General features: G+C 45.5%; 1 protein-coding gene across 1 annotated transcript in view; it reads right to left on the bottom strand.

The window, feature by feature from the left end:
* Positions 1-17,261, bottom strand: part of LOC142568039 (1-phosphatidylinositol 4,5-bisphosphate phosphodiesterase-like) — a 272,674-nt gene that overhangs the window by 164,016 nt on the left and 91,397 nt on the right. The window contains exon 8 of the mRNA XM_075678120.1: positions 9,227-9,280. Within this exon, the coding sequence (XP_075534235.1) occupies positions 9,227-9,280 (54 nt within the window). The remainder of the gene's footprint in view (positions 1-9,226; positions 9,281-17,261) is intronic.

Here is a 17,261-nt window from a genome sequence, read left to right as displayed (position 1 = left end):
TTGACCATGTAACCCGCTGTCTTGCAGCAAAACAAAGCAGCTAGGGATAACGACAGCACAAAACAACTACAGCTGCCAGCATACTGGTGTGCAAGAGCATTGCTTCGAAGTTGCGAGATAAATAGAGGCAGGGCATAGTGGCCTCAATGCCATTTAGGACCTGTGGTCCCAGTGAAAAAAGTCGCAGCTTTGTCTGAAAGGCGAAACATCGATTGCAATAGCAAATTAGTAGACAGCTATACAAAGTATGGATAGTAGATTTATTGTCCATATAAACTAGTAAACATTTGTTTATTAACTTAATTAACAAGCATGCTGTGAGCACCGCACTGGCAAACATAAACGCATCCCACTCTATGACCATGTACACACGGTCAAAACGCTGGCGTGAGGAAACTTGGCAGCAGCAGCAAGCGAAGTAAGTTTTGTGCTCTCTATAACTTCAACGCAAACTGAGTGGCGAGTACACACCACACACAAAGGTATGAGTTATTGACGCACCTAGACTCTGGCGCCAACACAGATCGCTTTCACAATATGGCCAGCCCAACCACACGCAGCTGCACATAAGCAGTTTCTGCCCCCTTCCTCCCATTCTCCCCGGTGCTTAGCGCATGATGGAAGACGGCTTCCTCCTCACTGCTTCCTCCTCACTTTCTTCCGGCAGCATTTGCACAGCGCACAAAAGTAGGAAAGGACAGAGACAAGTAAGGAGTGCTAACTTAAAGCCAATCTTTATTTGCGGATGAGCATAATATATATGTGCGGCAAGCAGAAAAGGGGAATACAGAGAACCAGCTCATCATTGACAACACAAATCACTTCACGTGCCCACGATTGCCCGGCGCTCGGCCTTGTTATCTTGCTCAGGTCGTGACAGAGCAATGGAAGAGGTGCTTACACAGCGGTCACCTAGATTGTGAAAGTACTTCGCTTCTATTATTTCTCAGGTTAAGTGCTACCTATGCCTTGCCAATACCATGCACTGTTGAAAGAGGGGAGTGCACTTGCAATCCCGGCAATGAATGCCAAGCTGACCCTGCACCGTGTTGCACACTTTGTTTTCGGTGCTTGTGCAAGCAGTCGTTGAGGCGTCTGCCAGTTTGGCCAACATAGGTCTTCCGCACTTCAGTGGGATTGAGTTAACGACCCCACTGGACGAAACCTGACTTGTGCTTGATGGAGCACAAAGCAAAGTTAGCACGTGGTGCGTTAACTCACTAGCATAGCTTCTGTAGTTTCTTTGGAGCCGAGAAAACTACACTCACTCTAGTGCCCTGGCCAATCTCCTTTAACCTGTGCAAAATGTTGTGCACATACGGCAGAACGAAAGGCCAGCTCTTTTCAGCGACGTCACATTTCTCTGGCCTATGTCCTCATTGCACGGCCTTGAGCAACTTTTCAGCCACCGAAGAAAGCAAGTGTACTGGATAATTGGCTTCTACCAGATGCCTCGCCTGTTGAATGACCACTCAATAATCGAGAACATAAAAAGTGACCCAATAAATGTTACACTCATTTTATGCCAGTTTATACGTTGCCAGAGAAGACGATTTTTCAGCCCCAACCTTCAGTAGATCGTGAAACTGTGATCGTATATATTTTCCGGCCTCTAGATCCCATGTGAAGAAGAGACGCAAGGCGTGTACGATCGAGAACGGTATATAGCTGCCCGGTGCAGCAGCTTCATCACAATACTTGCCCACCCGTCTCACATGAAAATGCCGGCGTGCCCACAGTTTCTAATTTTGGTACCAGCAAATCATCGCTGGGGTTGTCACACGTGGAATTCACAGCTATCACCACCAATCCTATTGTGATAAGCATCTTCGCCTATCTGTTTCACAGTGCTTACATAGTGCCGTCAGAAGTGTAGCGCACCTTTTTAATAGACGATAACCGAAACACGATGCCGTTCCCTGCTGCACACTACGATCGCATACATTTTCCGGCTGATAGATCCCATGCGAACAGGAAAAGGTGCGAGGCCTGCGTAATCGAGAACAGCATATAGCTGCTCGTCTCGTGAAAATGACGGCGTGGACAATTTCTTATTTCGATACCAACAAATCTACGGCGGGGTTGCCGCACGCTGCATTCACAGCTATCCCGCCAGATCTATTAAGATAAGCATCTTCACCTATGGTTTACAGTGTGTGGTGCGTAATGCGATTTGTAGTGCGCTGCACGCTTTTAGTAGGCGATAATCCAAACACGCTGCCATTTTTCGTTGCAGGCGGTGAGATGTGGACATCACATTTCACTTCGGTGGCATCTGGATCACCCACCAGCTCGATTTCGTCTTGGTTTCCTGTGGCCATTTTAAAACACCACGCAAGCAGAAAACAACAAAATGCGTCTCTGGCCGCTGGAGCACCACCAGCTTGATGCATGTCGGCAGCTCGTGCCGCAACGATCTGCGCAATGCTTCACATTATGTGGATGTCAACAATAGCTGGGTCTGTCAATTTTTTTACTTACTTCGGATTGTATGTTTTCTTGGTTAGTATGTTGTCTTTTCTTGCGGTCTTTTACAAAATGTATGGACGAGGTTCTACTGTAGATCTATTCCAGTATGTGTATCGACTTTCTTATACTTATTATAACGCTAGGTAGGATGACGAAATTAGAAAATTCGCAGGTGCAAGTTAGAATCGGTTGGTGCAAGACAGATTGAAGGGTGAGGCTTTCGTCCTGCAGTGGACATAAAACAGGCTGGTGATGAAGTATTTACGCAAGCCCATCTGTATTCATGAATAAACAATGCATGTTCCAGGGTGTCTACCAAGGTGACATTTCCAAATTCCCTTGTGTTTTCCAGGTTGTCCCTGAATGCCGTTGCAAAATTTCCCGAGTGACACAGAACTCTGTTTTATGTCAAGATGGACTGAAACCATGTCGCCCGATGCTGTCACTCTCTAGTAAGCATATTAAAAAATAAGAAAAACGACTTGATCCAGTTTAATAGTGATGAGTAGTGTTAATTTTATTCAAAAAGAAAACAGAAGGGGGGCGTTAGTAAAATGCACAGTGAATAAAATATCTTCAAAAGAAATGGTAAAGCTCATTGCAAACTGAGTCAAACATATTCAAATATGAATAAAAAAGAGATACATACTGAACAAATACAGGTGATCCCGGATATATCGAATTATTGCCTATATCGAACAGTTGAAAAATCCCCTTGGGAATTCCATGCAAAAGTATAGCGATATTGTTTGCATATATAGAACTCCCGTGGCATATCGATGTATCGAACTCCATGCTGAGCTACGACCCGGCAAGTGCGCTTCTCCCACTATACTGCACCCCTGCAAGTGTGCTTCTCCCATTGCATCCCACTCCCACAAGCGCGCTTTTCCTCGCGAAGCTCTCGCGATGTTCCAGCGATCTCACGCGCGCCGCCCCGAACTCTGAGAAAGGGGCGTGTGGGTAAAAGGCACGTAACATGGAGCACTTGGAGTGCGATTGGGTATGAAAGGGAAGCGGGAGGGAGAAACCATGCTGACCGCAGGCACCAGTTTCCTGTGTTTTGCTTGGCTGACACCGCTGGCACAGCGAGACGAACGAGGTCAGTGCAGCTTGGGCTTGTGGTAGTGTGGAGACGCGGAGCGGTGCGTCTTTCGATTCGCTTTGTTCCTTTTATTCACGAGGCCATCACGAAGGCTTGAGCCTCATGTGGTGCAGTGCATTTTTCTTTCCGCTTTTGGCACGTGTTCCTGAGCCATGGCTGCGAAAAAAACGCAAGAATTTGGATTTTTCAACAAAGGCAGACATCATTCGATCGGTGGATGCTGGCGAGAAAAAGTCATCGGCCACGGCGGCGTTTGGAATTCCACGCAACACCCTGAGTACAATCCTCAAGAACAAAGCCGATGTTAAGCTGAAGGCAGTGCAGTCGAGTCGCCCTGGAGCGTATCATGTATGCGTCCCAACCTTTGTGAATTGTGAACTGCTTCCGCAAAGCAGGCTTTGTGGTAGCAGCAGATGATGGATGTCTTGACAGTGAAGACGATGATGCTGGATGCCTGGAAAGCAAATTTTGTGAGCTCTCTGCATTCCCAGGCACCATCCCAGGCGGCGTTACAGCACGCGATTTTGTCAGCGCCGACGACGGCGTGCAAGCTGTAGTGGATTGCGCTGATGGGGAGATTGTGGCTGACATCAGGAGTGACGAGGATGCAGACTCGAGCAACGGCGAAGGTTCTGGCGAAGAGGACCAACCACCATGCACTGCAGCTGAACTTGCATCAGCTTTCAGCATTATTCGCCGCTGTTGTGACACAATCGAAGGAGCTGGCCTTTCTCGTTTGGACACTGTCAACAAGCTTGAGGACAGCTTAATGAACTTGATGGTGCAGAAGAAAAAGCAAGCAAAGGTCACAGATTTTTTTTCTTCTGAAATAAAGTGCTCTGGTCGTCGCGCTGTGTTTTTGTTTTTTCACGCGCCTTGGAGGTACAGATCGGTAAGTTCCCGTTAGTCACGACTTAGGGAAACTGCCTTGAGATGTGTGGGGTTGTAGAGAAGCTTTTGACATGCATATTTTATATTTCGAATCATCGATATATCAAACTATTTCGTGATCCCCTTCGAGTTCGATATATCCGGGATCGACTGTATTTTCGATTATGAGCTATTTCTATCAACTGATAGCAAGCTCATTGGTATGAGGCCTGGACTTTGTCACTAGTGAGATTTTCTCTGAGCAGCTGGAAAGTCAATCTCAACTGCCCTGACATCTCTCACCCTACATATAATGCCTCAGTGTTGCGTTTCACTGCTTTAAGAAGTTTATTTTGCTTTTAATGAGAGACACCTGCATCTCGGCATCAGCCAACACATTGTTTTTTTTTTTAGCTCAAACTCCTTCAAAGAAGCAGTAGCATACTTTCTTTCCCGTTCATTCCTCAATGTGTAGGCCTTTTCTGTTCTCGTTCCCCTCCGCTGCGCGTTCGTCCCATGGACCATTTGAAGCATCCTCTTGGTCAGTGGTACACTCAACATCCAATTTTTTGGACTTCCTAGGGGCCGCGAAAACGTCCAAAAAATTGGGCAGTCCTAAAACTGAATACATGTATTTTACTGCTCATAAGGGCTCAAATCACCACACGCACATCAGAAAAAGCTTTGAAGGCATGCCAGTACACTTATTAGGCATATCGGTGCTCATACTGTGACAGGAGACGGTGGGTGCACACATGTATCTTTAAGGAATACATACTGTGTCCCTTGACAATTGTTCTTCCCACACTCATTAACTTTCCCTGCAATACTTTGCATGAGGTGAAGCTGACTTTCGGGACGAGGCATTATGCAACGCGGTCTGTTTTCCGAGCTTCAAAGTCAATTGCGAGGGTTACAAAGGCGGAATCGGTTTGCTGACAGCGGCGAATTCTCTTTCAATGAAAAACACGGCACAGAATGGCAAGCCTGTTAGCAAACGTCGAGGCTGACCTGGCCTAGTGTTTTTCAGGGTGTTTACCAAGTTGACATTTCCAAATTCCATGAGTTTTCCAGGTTTTCCCTGAGTGGCTTTGCAATATTCCCTGAGTGACACAGAACTTTGTTTTATGTCAAGGCGGGCTGGACACCATGTCGCCCAATGCTGTCACTCTCTATAAGCATGTTAAAAAATAAAAAAGCGACCCAGTTTTTGTAATGAGGAGTAGTGCTTATTTTATTTAATAAGAAAACAGAAAGGCGGGGGGTGGCTAGTGGAATGCTCAGGCAATAAAATACCTTCGAAAACAATGGTAAAACCAAGTGCAAATCGATTCAACCATTCTCAAATACAAATAAAAAGGAGATTCATACAGAAGCAAATATTTTCGAATGAGAGCTATTTCTATCAATTGATTACAAGCTCACTGGTATGATGTCCAAACTTTGTCACAAGTGAGATTCTCTCTCAAAAGCTGTCCAGACATACTCTCAGCCTACGCACCACGCCTCAACGTTGCGTTTCGTTGCTTGAAAGAGCTTATATTGGTTTGAATGAGGGACACCTGCATCTTGGCATCAGCCAACACACTTCGTTTTTTTTTTATCTCAAGCTTCTTCAAAGAAGCGATGGCATGCCTCCTTTCCCGTTCATTTCTCAATGCACCAGTCCTTTCTGTTCTCATCCTCCTTCCGACGCATGTTTGCTTCACGAACCATTTGAACCATCCTCATGGTCAGTTGTACAGTGAACATACAATTTTTAGTACTCCCTAGGGGCTGCGAAAACATAAAAAAAAGACGGTCAGTTTGACAAATTAAATGCATGTCTTTTTGCCCTTAAAGGGCCCCTGAAACGGTTTGGACAAATTTTGTAGACGCGTGGGGTACAGCACCACAATTTGTGTGAAACATCTCATATTAAGAGAGCTACAGACGATTACAAGTTACCCTTCTCCATAGTCATGCATTTTCTCCTCAACTCGTTTGCTGAGTGATCGAGGCTAAGCTCCACCTTCACTGGCTCTGCGTCATGATGTCACGTCGTGTCGTCGACTTGTAGTTCTCTAGGAGCAAGCGTGCGAAGCCTCTTCAAACTCTCAGCAGTCGACCCCAAGCGAGAGCTATCGAAGCAGCATGCGTATGTCACAGCGCATGAGCGGCCTGATCGGTCTGCACAGTCCAGCCACCTGTTGCAGAGCTTAACCAGCCAAACAAAGCACTAATATTGCTCTGACCAAGTGAAAAACATTTTAAACATTTACAAAACGTCTTTTCGATTATGCTCCTGCAAAATATTTGAACCAGCTGCAAAGAAAAATACATTTCATTGCTGCTACTGTGTGTGGTTGAGCTCTCTGCCACCAGGTGGCTGCACTGTGCAGACCATTCACATTTGTGCTTCCGTTCATCCCGTGAAACGACACGGTCAAATGGCCAGGCCCTGTCCCCTTGTGCTTGCATTTACCCTAATACCAAACTCACAAAACACCATTGTCTTGGTAATCTTCTGGTGTTAAGTGATGGCCGCAAACACGCAAATCCTGGCGCCGATCGGATAGCGGCAGTGCGATGCGCTGCAGCCAGTCTGCTCGTCTGCTGCTTTGCAGAGGGACACAATGTCCCAACTTGACATATTGCCAGTTGCTATGTTTGCAGTCCACAGTGCAACAAAGTCGAATCATAGTGATTGCGAAAAGACTGAGACTGACTGACCGCGGAGCTCTCAACAAAATGGAGCATGTTGTAACACAAGCAGACGACACTTGCTGTGTGCCAAAAGTACTTAGGTGTAGTGAGAAATTGTTCTTGTGCATTCTCTGTTACTTTCTTTTTATAGAAACAAATTAGCTTTGCAACTATTATGGACATCATTTGTTCCCAATAAAGATGGATAAATTATCAACAATGCACCCTGGGCAGCCAATCGGATAGCTTGCCCTACTGACATCAATTAGGTGATTTACGTCGTATGGGTAGGGGCAACTGAAAATTCCATCGAGCAGTGTGCTGCGATTGGCAGCAATGTAGATTTTTAAAACCTTATAATAAGTTACATGCTTTATGTGGAGCACTTAGATGAGTCAATTAATGATCAGAAGGCCCTACTATATTGTTTCAGGGTCCTTTTAAGGGCTCAAATCACCAGCACATGCCAAAAAGCTCTGAATGCGTGCCAGTACACTTATTAAGCATATGAATGCTCGTACTGAGAAGGATATGGCGAGTGTACGCGTGTATAATTAAGGAATGTATACTGTGCCCCGTGACAATTGCCCCTTCCGACACTTGTTATGCTTCACTGTAATACTTTTGCGTATGCTTCACTACATGACACTACTTTACTAAGGCGAAGAAAACTTTCAGGAACCTGTCTTATGCAACGCGTCGTGCTTTCCAAGCTTCGAAGCTAATAGCGAGGACCACAAAGGCGGAGTCGCATTGCTGACAGTGGCAAATTCTTTCAATGAAAAACACGGAACCGAATGGCAAGAAGCTTAACAGCGAACGTCGAAGTAGCTGGGCCTAGCGCTGCCGCGATGGTGGCTACGGCTGCAAGCGGATCTGCGTGCGAGAGCGCCGTTCAAGGCGGCGAAGTAATCAAAATGGTGGTGGTGGAGTTCTGGTGTCTAAATTTCCGACGTTGACTCTATGGGGTGGTGCCGCGAAACTGTCAGAATTATCGGGCGTCCGGAAAGTCGGTCGTTCACTGTACACTGGCACTTCCTCCAGCCGACGACACGGCATCAAAGTAGATTCATTACGATTCCTTTTTGTCACTCGAGCCAGCATTACCTCGACTTTCGTTCCCTTTCAATAAAATTACAGCTAATTTTCCCTGATAGAAGCATAAATTCCCTGAGTTTTCCCCGAGTATTTCCAGATTATTCAAAATCTCAGAGTATTCCCAGTTGGTAGACACCCTGGTTTTTAAACATTGACTCAATACCATGGGGTACATGGTAGTGCCGCGAAGCCGTCCGAATTATCGGGCATGTAACAAAAGTGTGGTCTCCGGAAAATTGGTCATTGACTACACTGGCAACTCTTCCAGCCAATGACATGGCATCAAAGACGATTGGTTGCGATTCCTCTCTGTTATTCGAGCCAGCATTATTGCGACTTTGATTCCCTTTCAATAAAATTACAGCTAATTCTCCCTGATATAAGCAAAAATTCACTGAGTTTTCTCTAAGTATTTCTGGACTATGCAAAATTCCTGAGAATTCCCGGTTTTTCCTGTTTTCCCTGTTGGTAGACCCCTTGAATTGTTTAGCTACGGAAAATATATTTTTATCCCTTTACGGTCATTTAAAAAAATTACAGTAAATTTTCTTCAAGATAGGCCACTCTGAGGACTATAGATCTGAAATAAAGATATGAACCCTGGAGTGTTGCATGTATTGAAAAAAATTGACCCTCATGGGGTTAAGGAACGCATACGCTGTTCCGCAACATTAGCCCCTTTCCAATCTTAGTATGCTTCACCGCACAACACGCCTGAATTGCGGTGAACTTGTTATTTAGGAGAGTAGTTTGCTGGGCCAGTTGGTCCCCCCGTTTTCATATATCCTTGTCCCAATTCGATACCAGTTTACGTCCTTTCTGGTGCATAAGACAGCCTCGACTACATGGTTTAATAAATGTCTATGACCTTTACTTCGATCACTAAGACCTTGCACTAGCTGACGTACCTGTCATAATACAGGTGCATTTGCAAGCGTGGCCGGTCTTGCAAAGAAGCATGCACACGAGACATGGGAGAGCTCAACAAGTGGGACCCACCTTCGGACTGGTAATTTTCCATCTGGATCCACCAGGAATCCTAGCTTGATCCAACTGCATAGAAGAAGGCATGTGACTGGGCTAGTTTGTAATCCATGGTAAAAATAGTGCATCAGCAGGCAGAGGGTGGCACACTAGCTTCTTCTGGCCTTCCTTCCTCTGCTGGTGCGCTTTTTCCAATGGACAGAACAGTTGAGTAAAGTTCCCAACAGAGAATAAAAGGGAGGCTGTGTGCCACCCCACAGTTAACAAATAAATCATTAACAGAAAGTAGCATCAGGCTATATTTTCTGCCCTGAAGGTGAGATGCAAATATGTGTATTAATAAATCATCAGCAAAATTAACAGTCAGTACACTTGAGCAAAGACACCTTGTTCATGGAGAATTATAAAACACGGCAAACAGCAGTACAGTATAACTTCATTTCACGGAAAGTGGATGTTATCACCTATACTGAAGAATGAAATCGTATGTAAATAATACAAGTAGCAAATAGAAAATTAACCTGGAACAAGGCAATAGCAAATCTGATGGAACATCATGCTTCCAACAGGATGCTGCCGACACGATGACAAGAGTAACATGGTGTTTATCGTCCAGTTGTTCTAGCTGCTGTCCTGTTTTAGTGGTGTCACTTCTAGTTGCTAATAACCAACCAGTCTGAGTACAGTCAAACAAACTTATAACGGTACCGTTTATAAAAATATATCGCTTCTAACAATGAGAAGCTGCTGCACCATAGACTTTTGCATGTTTTTTATGGTGAAATTACAAGGCCCCTATGTCGCATTATCAGCTATAACAATAAGTCTGGCTAGTGGGTGCCTGTGCTGTAAGGTAATGGAATGAGAAATCTTTGAAAAGAAAAAGAGGAATTTGAGCCACCGCACTCTTGCCCACCGCCCCAATAGCCATGCGCTCATACAATAGTACCTGTTTTCCAGCCTTCTCCGCATCACTCGCCTTGTATGCCTCTCTCCCGTTGCCTTTCCACTCCTCCGAACACAAATGGGCTGCTGCCATAGCTCTATGCCATGCCACTCTCTGAAAGTCCCTCGTGTACATCTTTGTTGGTTGCATCGAAGTCGTTCCTGGCCACATGGTTTCTCCGCCTTGTTTGACTTGCCGCCAAAATGGAAGATGTCCGATTTGCCCACTGATCATCAGCAATGCCGTTGCCGGTGAAAAGAAAGTGTACTGATATAGGTTGGCAATGAAGTGCAGTATCGTGAAGGACGGTAAACAAATATGACTTGGTGAAGAAGTACAGATTATCGCAACTGACAGTGTAGTTCGCTCTGCAGAGAAGTTCAACAAATAAAGCTGGTCGGTAGACAATGGATGCAAACCCATTCTACGAAGTTTCTATAAGGAGGTGGAAAGGCTCTCTACAAGTGATTTCTTGATGCCCATGCCATGAACTTGCCAATCATCGGGCCAATTCTGGCCACAAAAGTGAAGCAGTTTGCCTTACTCATCAACAATGTGAACTTCCAGCCAGGTGGCAGCTAAGTACACCTCTTCAAGGAGAGGAACGGCATTGTTTACAAAGGCGAGGGAGCTTCACTTGACATGGAGACGAAGCAGAAGTGGGTGGAGGAAATGCTGCCCCGACTCCTTGGCAACTATGTTTACACCGACATATATAACTGTGATGAAACAGCACTGTTCTTTCAGATGTCGTCATCCAAGATGCATGCACTCAAAGGAGACACATGTAAAGGCGGCAAAAACAGAAAGCTGTGCCTCTGTGTTTTTGCCCACCAATATGGACGGGAGCGACAAGTGCCCCACATTTGTCATTTGGAAATAAAAAAGTTGCAGTTTCACCCAAAAGGCAAAGCATTGACTGCAATAGCAAACTAGTGGACAGCTATATGAAGTAAAGATAGTAGTTTTATCAGCAATATGAACTTGTAAACATAGGCGTACTAAATAAATTACAGTAAAAGCTTGTTAATTCGAATTCCACAGGTATGGTACAAAAATTCGAATTATACAAAATTCTAACTAATGAAAGTCAGAGAAAAAAAATTGTACGGTTAAGGCGTGTATATAGTCCGACATGGCATGAGCACGTGTGCACACATGCTACGTCACGTTGGCATGAACAACGTCTATACTTTCAAGCATTGGCGCAGCCAACATAACCGGATGCGGGCAACGCGATCTGACGTGCCTGACGTCGAGATGGCTCTTGCTCCATCCACGCGTTTGTCCCGCTGACCGGTGCGCAGAAAAAAAAAATGTCGCTGTTTCACCTGAAAAGTGAAGCATCGATTGCGATAGCAAATTAGTAGATAGCTATACAAAGTATAGTCCTCCATAAAGGAAGCAACAAAATCCCAATAAAGAAAGGCGTCAGGCAGGGAGATACGATCTCTCTAATGCTATTCACAGCGTGTTTGCAGGAGGTATTCCGAGACCTGGATTGAGAAAATTGGGGATAAAAGTTAATGGAGAATACCTTAGTAACTTGCGATTCGCTGATGATATTGCCTTGCTTAGTAACTCAGGGGACCAATTGCAATGCATGCTCACTGACCTGGAGACGCAAAGCAGAAGAGTGGGTCTAAAAATTAATCTGCAGAAAACTAAAGTAATGCTTAACAGTCTCGGAAGAGAACAGCAATTTACAATAGGCAGCGAGGCACGGGAAGTCGTAAGGGAATACATCTACTTAGGGCAGGTAGTGACGGCGGATCCGGATCATGAGACGGAAATAATCAGCAGAATAAGAATGGGCTGGGGTGCGTTTGGCAGGCATTCTCAGATCCTGAACAGCAGGTTGCCATTATCCCTGAAGAGAAAAGTATATAATAGCTGTGTTTTACCAGTACTCACCTACGAGGAAGAAACCTGGAGGCTTACGAAAAGGGTTCTACTTAAATTGAGGACGACGCAACGAGCTATGGAAAGAAGAATGGTGTGTAACGTTAAGGGATAAGAAAAGAGAAGATTGGGTGAGGGAACAAACGCAAGTTAATGACGTTAAGTTGAAATCAAGAAAAATAAATTGGCCTGGGCAGGACATGTAATCAGGAGGGAAGATAACCGATGGTCATTAAGGGTTACGGACTGGATTCCAAGGGAAGGGAAGCACAGCAGGGGGCAGCAGAAAGTTAGGTGGGTGGCAGAAAGTTAGGTGGGCGGATGAGATTAAGAAGTTTGCAGGCAAGGCATGGCCACAATTAGTACATGACCGGGTTTGTTGGAGAAGTATGGGAGAGGCCTTTGCCCTGCAGTGGGCGTAACCAGGCTAATGATGATGATACGAAGTAAGGATAGTAGTTTTATCGGCCGTATAAATTTGTATACATTCGCTTACTAATTTATTTACCAAGTACGGTGTCATGTGCGCACAGGTAAACATGAACACCTCTCGCTTGATGACAGCTGAAGCTCGTTGAAAAATGCTGGAGTAAGGAATCGTGGCAGTAGCAGCGAGCGAAGTGACCTTCGTACAGCTCTCGCTTCAACACGAGCGTAATCTAGAAAGCACATTGCATACGAAGCTACCAGCACTACACGCATGCTGCAAACATCGCAGATTGCTTTGAAGATGAGGCCCACACGGGCGCGCACTTTGGTCACGTCGCAGACTGATTTCAAGATACAGCGCCTGCATGGCCGTGCTGTAAGCAGCAGTTGCCTGAGAAGAACGTCCTCCTTCCCCCACCTCCACCCTTGTGCCTCTTGCGCGAAAAGAAAGGCAACGCATCTGCACCGCCTTCCTCGTTCGCGCACGTGACATTGAGCTGCGTTGGCCAGCTCACCCTCGCATGCTTTCGCTCGCACATTGAGCATATGGTGCACAGCAACGATTTTATCGCCCTTGAGCGTTATACGGAACCTCAGTGGAGAGAAGTTACATGCAACAGAAGCTCTGGCCATGCCTGGCCAGGTGCAAACACATCTCCCTCCAGACAGGCCTAAACAAAAGACCGCGGATGGAACAAGCAAAGCTGCGCGACCCACGTGGCAATGCGAGCGAGCTCCCTCACACTAGCACACTGCCCATCGACGATAGCGTGGAGTTCGAATAAGAGGTGGTGGTGCAGATTTCATTGTGAATTAGCGGGATGTGTTACATATTGCTTTCAGTACATTGCTAGACAGACCACGGTGGCTACTTCAAATTATCCGAAATTTCGTATTAACGAGTTGAATTACCAAGCATGCACAGGCAAACATGAACACGTCTCACTCGATGACCGCGGAAACTTGCTGTCAAAACACTGCAGTGAGGAAACACAGTAATAGAAGCAAGTGAATATACATTCCTGCAGCCGCTCACATCAACGCAAACTAAGTCGCGAAAACATAGCGCAGTGCGGACTCTGTACCCGTCGCAGATGGCTTTCAAGATACAGCGGCCCGGACCGCCCGGAGTATAACGTGCCCCTCCTCCCTACCCTCGCACCCCAAGCCTCACGGGTGACGGAAGGCGGCAAGCATTCTGCCCAATTTCATCCATTGCGTGCGCTAGATTAAGCCGCGATCACCAGCTCATCGTTGCATGCTTTCACTCGCACATACAGCATACGACGTGTACATATAGTCCTGGAGTGTCCATATAATTGCTTTCGCAATAAAGATACCCACTGCGTCCATGGTGTTCCCAGGATACCGGCATGCTATTTTCACAACTGCGAGAACCTTTTTGTGAGTGGCTCTTGGAGTTTGACCAACGTATCGAGTGATCAAAGAAAAAGGTAGTGTTCATCCTAGATACAGTAATCCCTCATTATAACGAAATCGTTTCCCTCGAAATATCGCTTTATTCAAAATTTCTTCTGGTCCCGGCCCAAACGCATGCATTTTAAGCTGCATTACTTCAAGCGCATCAAGAACTTGACCGGCTTACAGCAAAGTGGCAAACGGAGGCATCACCGCTGCCGAGCGGCGGCGACTCTTTTGCATATGCAGTGTCAAATTATTAGTCTCAAATTAGACTCATGCAGGCCCAGAACAGGTCACAAAAGTACCAAGCCCACAACTGATAACCGCCTGGTAACGGGCACCAAGCAAGTGCTGAGTGCTCCTAGCTGTTTACTGCAGAGCAAACGGAAGCTGTCAAACTCCGTGGTGCAACACGCCTGAACCGTTAATCTCAGTTGCAATCGCATCGCTGGTGTTCCCCGTGATGGAATCCGCACGAAAATAATGTTTTCCTGGCACTTCGCGATGGTGGAAAACCACGGTCTTTTCAATGCCGAAAAGTGAACAAAAGACTGCAGGTAGACTTGTGCCATAGCATTCCATGAAGTGCGCTGTATGAGCAAAGTTTTACCACTCTTAAAGAGCACTTATGACGCTGAAATGTGCCAAAAAGCACAAAAGAAGTGTCCCTCGGATTATAAGTGCCATGTTTGATGCGAGGAGCTACGTTAACAAATTGGGAGGACAATGTTGGGGAAGTCTAGAAATATTCTTGCCGCTCACTATAATTGGCCTGCATCACAATAAAACATTGCCCCTAGTTTCATTGCACTTTCGATGGTACAAATCCACCGATAACTTGTCGAAAACATCAAAAACCTGAGCATCGCCAGTAAGGCTGTCAACATGGCGGGTCCCAACGCAAGCTGGTGTTTTCCGCCGATTTTTTCGAGCAGGTTATGCTCGATTCCAGCCATCAGACTTTAGACAAACGGTCTAAATGTGTGGTAGGATCATTGAATTTGGTTTGCAGACATGTGTCAATGGCACGGACGCTACGGTACACGAACACCGACCCTCCAACCGTAGAATTAGCACAGTGCTGTTGACGATGGTGCGAAGAAAAACTTTTGTTTTGCAAACTTCACGGCGGCACAATTCGAGAAAAAATTGCCCAGTGATCATGGGAAGTCCCTACTGCAAAACTGTTCAGTTTTCACGATCACGCTGCGTACCCACAATGAGCGGCTGATAGATTTTTGAACACAACAAACACAACCTCAGACTTGAGCCACGGCATTTGCGGCGCTTTCCAGCATGATGCTCTCGTAGCCTTCCATGAACTCTGCACTGCCCCCCTATAAAAGCGGCCCACAGCCTTCCCCTTCTCATTCGCTCTCCAGTCTGCAAGCCGTTTAGATGCCAGTCACTCCTCTCACTCTCCTTCATGTCAACTCCTCATCTCCTCGCTGCCAGTTTTGACGCCGCTGCTCCTCCAAAGCTGCCCTCTTCCAGCCTGCCCTCCCAGCACAATCTTCCACCAACAGGTGCCCTTCCACGGTTCCTGCTTCTTCGTCTCCACCACTCTGATCGCTTTTCTTCCTCTACACATGAAGCCAATGCCAAACTCGCCATTGCAACTGTAGCCATCACCAGTGCGCACTGACGAGGAAAGTGAGATGCCCTGACGCAGGCATGAACCCAGTATTCTTTTTTTCGGAAGAGGGCCCAACCCAAGGTAACTTTCCTATGCAAATGAGGGGGGTACCTTTACTAGTACAAATATGAATAAAGCCCACCATTCACCATAAAGACATGTAAACCCACAAAAGAAAAATGAAATAAGGTGTATCTCGCAGGTAGGCCTGTGAAATACACCTCTCCTTTACTTGGCAAACAAGGAACCACATCAAATGGACTCGAGCAGGAAAGAAGCGCAGGAGGAACACTGCCAAGAGTTCCTCACGCCAAATCAACCAACGTTTTTTCGACCATCACAGATATAGCTGCAAAAATTTCCACATGTTTGTTGGAGTTCAAAACTCATCCTCCACATTTATTTTTCCTTGCCAAAAATTTCGTAGAATTTTGACGACAATTTGTTTTTCCTGCCAAGCTGAGCTAGACGGCATCAATCAACATTTTTTGTCAAAGACACACTGTATGATCCACTCCTTCAAATTGCGTTTATGGCAACCCAAAGACGCGATGTGACTGCGAAAATTGCCAATTTTATAAATATTTGAATACTTCGATTGGTTCTGGTCCTAGCAAAAGCATGTAAAATTGCAAAGTTTGAGTGTTTTTCTCGGATCGTAGAAAAACCTGGAAGTCACATATAGCATATATACTGGTAGCCCAGTTAACATAGTACAGCTGAAAAATATTTAAAGTATCGAAGGTTTAGCAGTTCGCATGGAAAAAAATTGTAAAGGTCCATTTTTTTTTTGCAAAAAACTCCATATTCAAGGTAAAAAAAGGTGCCTTGGTGGTCGGCCTAAAAATATATGCATTATATCATTAGATAGCCCTATGGGTCTACTATGCATGTGAGAAGTTATAAAAAGGTATTTTTTTAACCGCAAGAAATGATTTTTTTTTATTTTCAGTACGTGGATCACGTAAAAGCAGACATATATGAAGTGTAGCCATCCTGCAAAGACATATTGGCAACAAAGTGAGCCCAAGAAACTATTCAGCAAGGGGCTTTGGCTTTTTTATTGTATGCACACCAAGACAAGCGATTTCCAATGCCGTATCCCTGACTTTTTTTTTCCCATGGCTACGAAAATTTAATGTCAACCGCGTTTGAATACACAAGCCTGAACATAGCCCCCTATCACTTTTATAGCTGAGCAGGTGCCGGCTGTCGAACAGCTTTAACACTTCTTGTCTTCGACGAAGATGTAAATGCAACTTTTAGTTGAAAAAGTGACGTCGGCTGAAAATAATGTAATGACCTGGTTCCGCTAATGCGCATAGCATTCGAGAACCTGGACGACAGTTCTACCTCCCATTTAGATATTGCAGCTCTCCGGCACCCAAATTGGTTTTATATGTAAAAGGCTTTCACGTGCCCAGTCGTACAGCTCAAACGGTGTCAAAATCTTCCTTGAGAAAGGCCTTTGTAGGCTTGCCTTGGTAGTCAACCATTTCAGGGTGCCACCCACCCCATCACAGGCACTTTTTCCGTGTGATGTAGCAAAAAAATGCCACGTAGCATCCAAAGTAAAATCTTCCTTGTGGTAGCACAGGTTTGCAAAATTCTTTCTGTTCTTATACTGGGAAGCAGCCCCATCCAAAAAGTAGTGCACATGTTCTACCTGCGGCATGTCTACTTTAAGTTGATCCATCAGCACCTGCTGAAATGTT

The sequence above is a fragment of the Dermacentor variabilis genome, unplaced genomic scaffold, assembly GCF_050947875.1.
Source record: "Dermacentor variabilis isolate Ectoservices unplaced genomic scaffold, ASM5094787v1 scaffold_16, whole genome shotgun sequence".
In the NCBI taxonomy this organism is placed as follows: domain Eukaryota; kingdom Metazoa; phylum Arthropoda; class Arachnida; order Ixodida; family Ixodidae; genus Dermacentor; species Dermacentor variabilis.
Note: the sequence above shows the minus strand (reverse complement) of the source record. Positions and strands in the feature narration are given on the sequence as shown.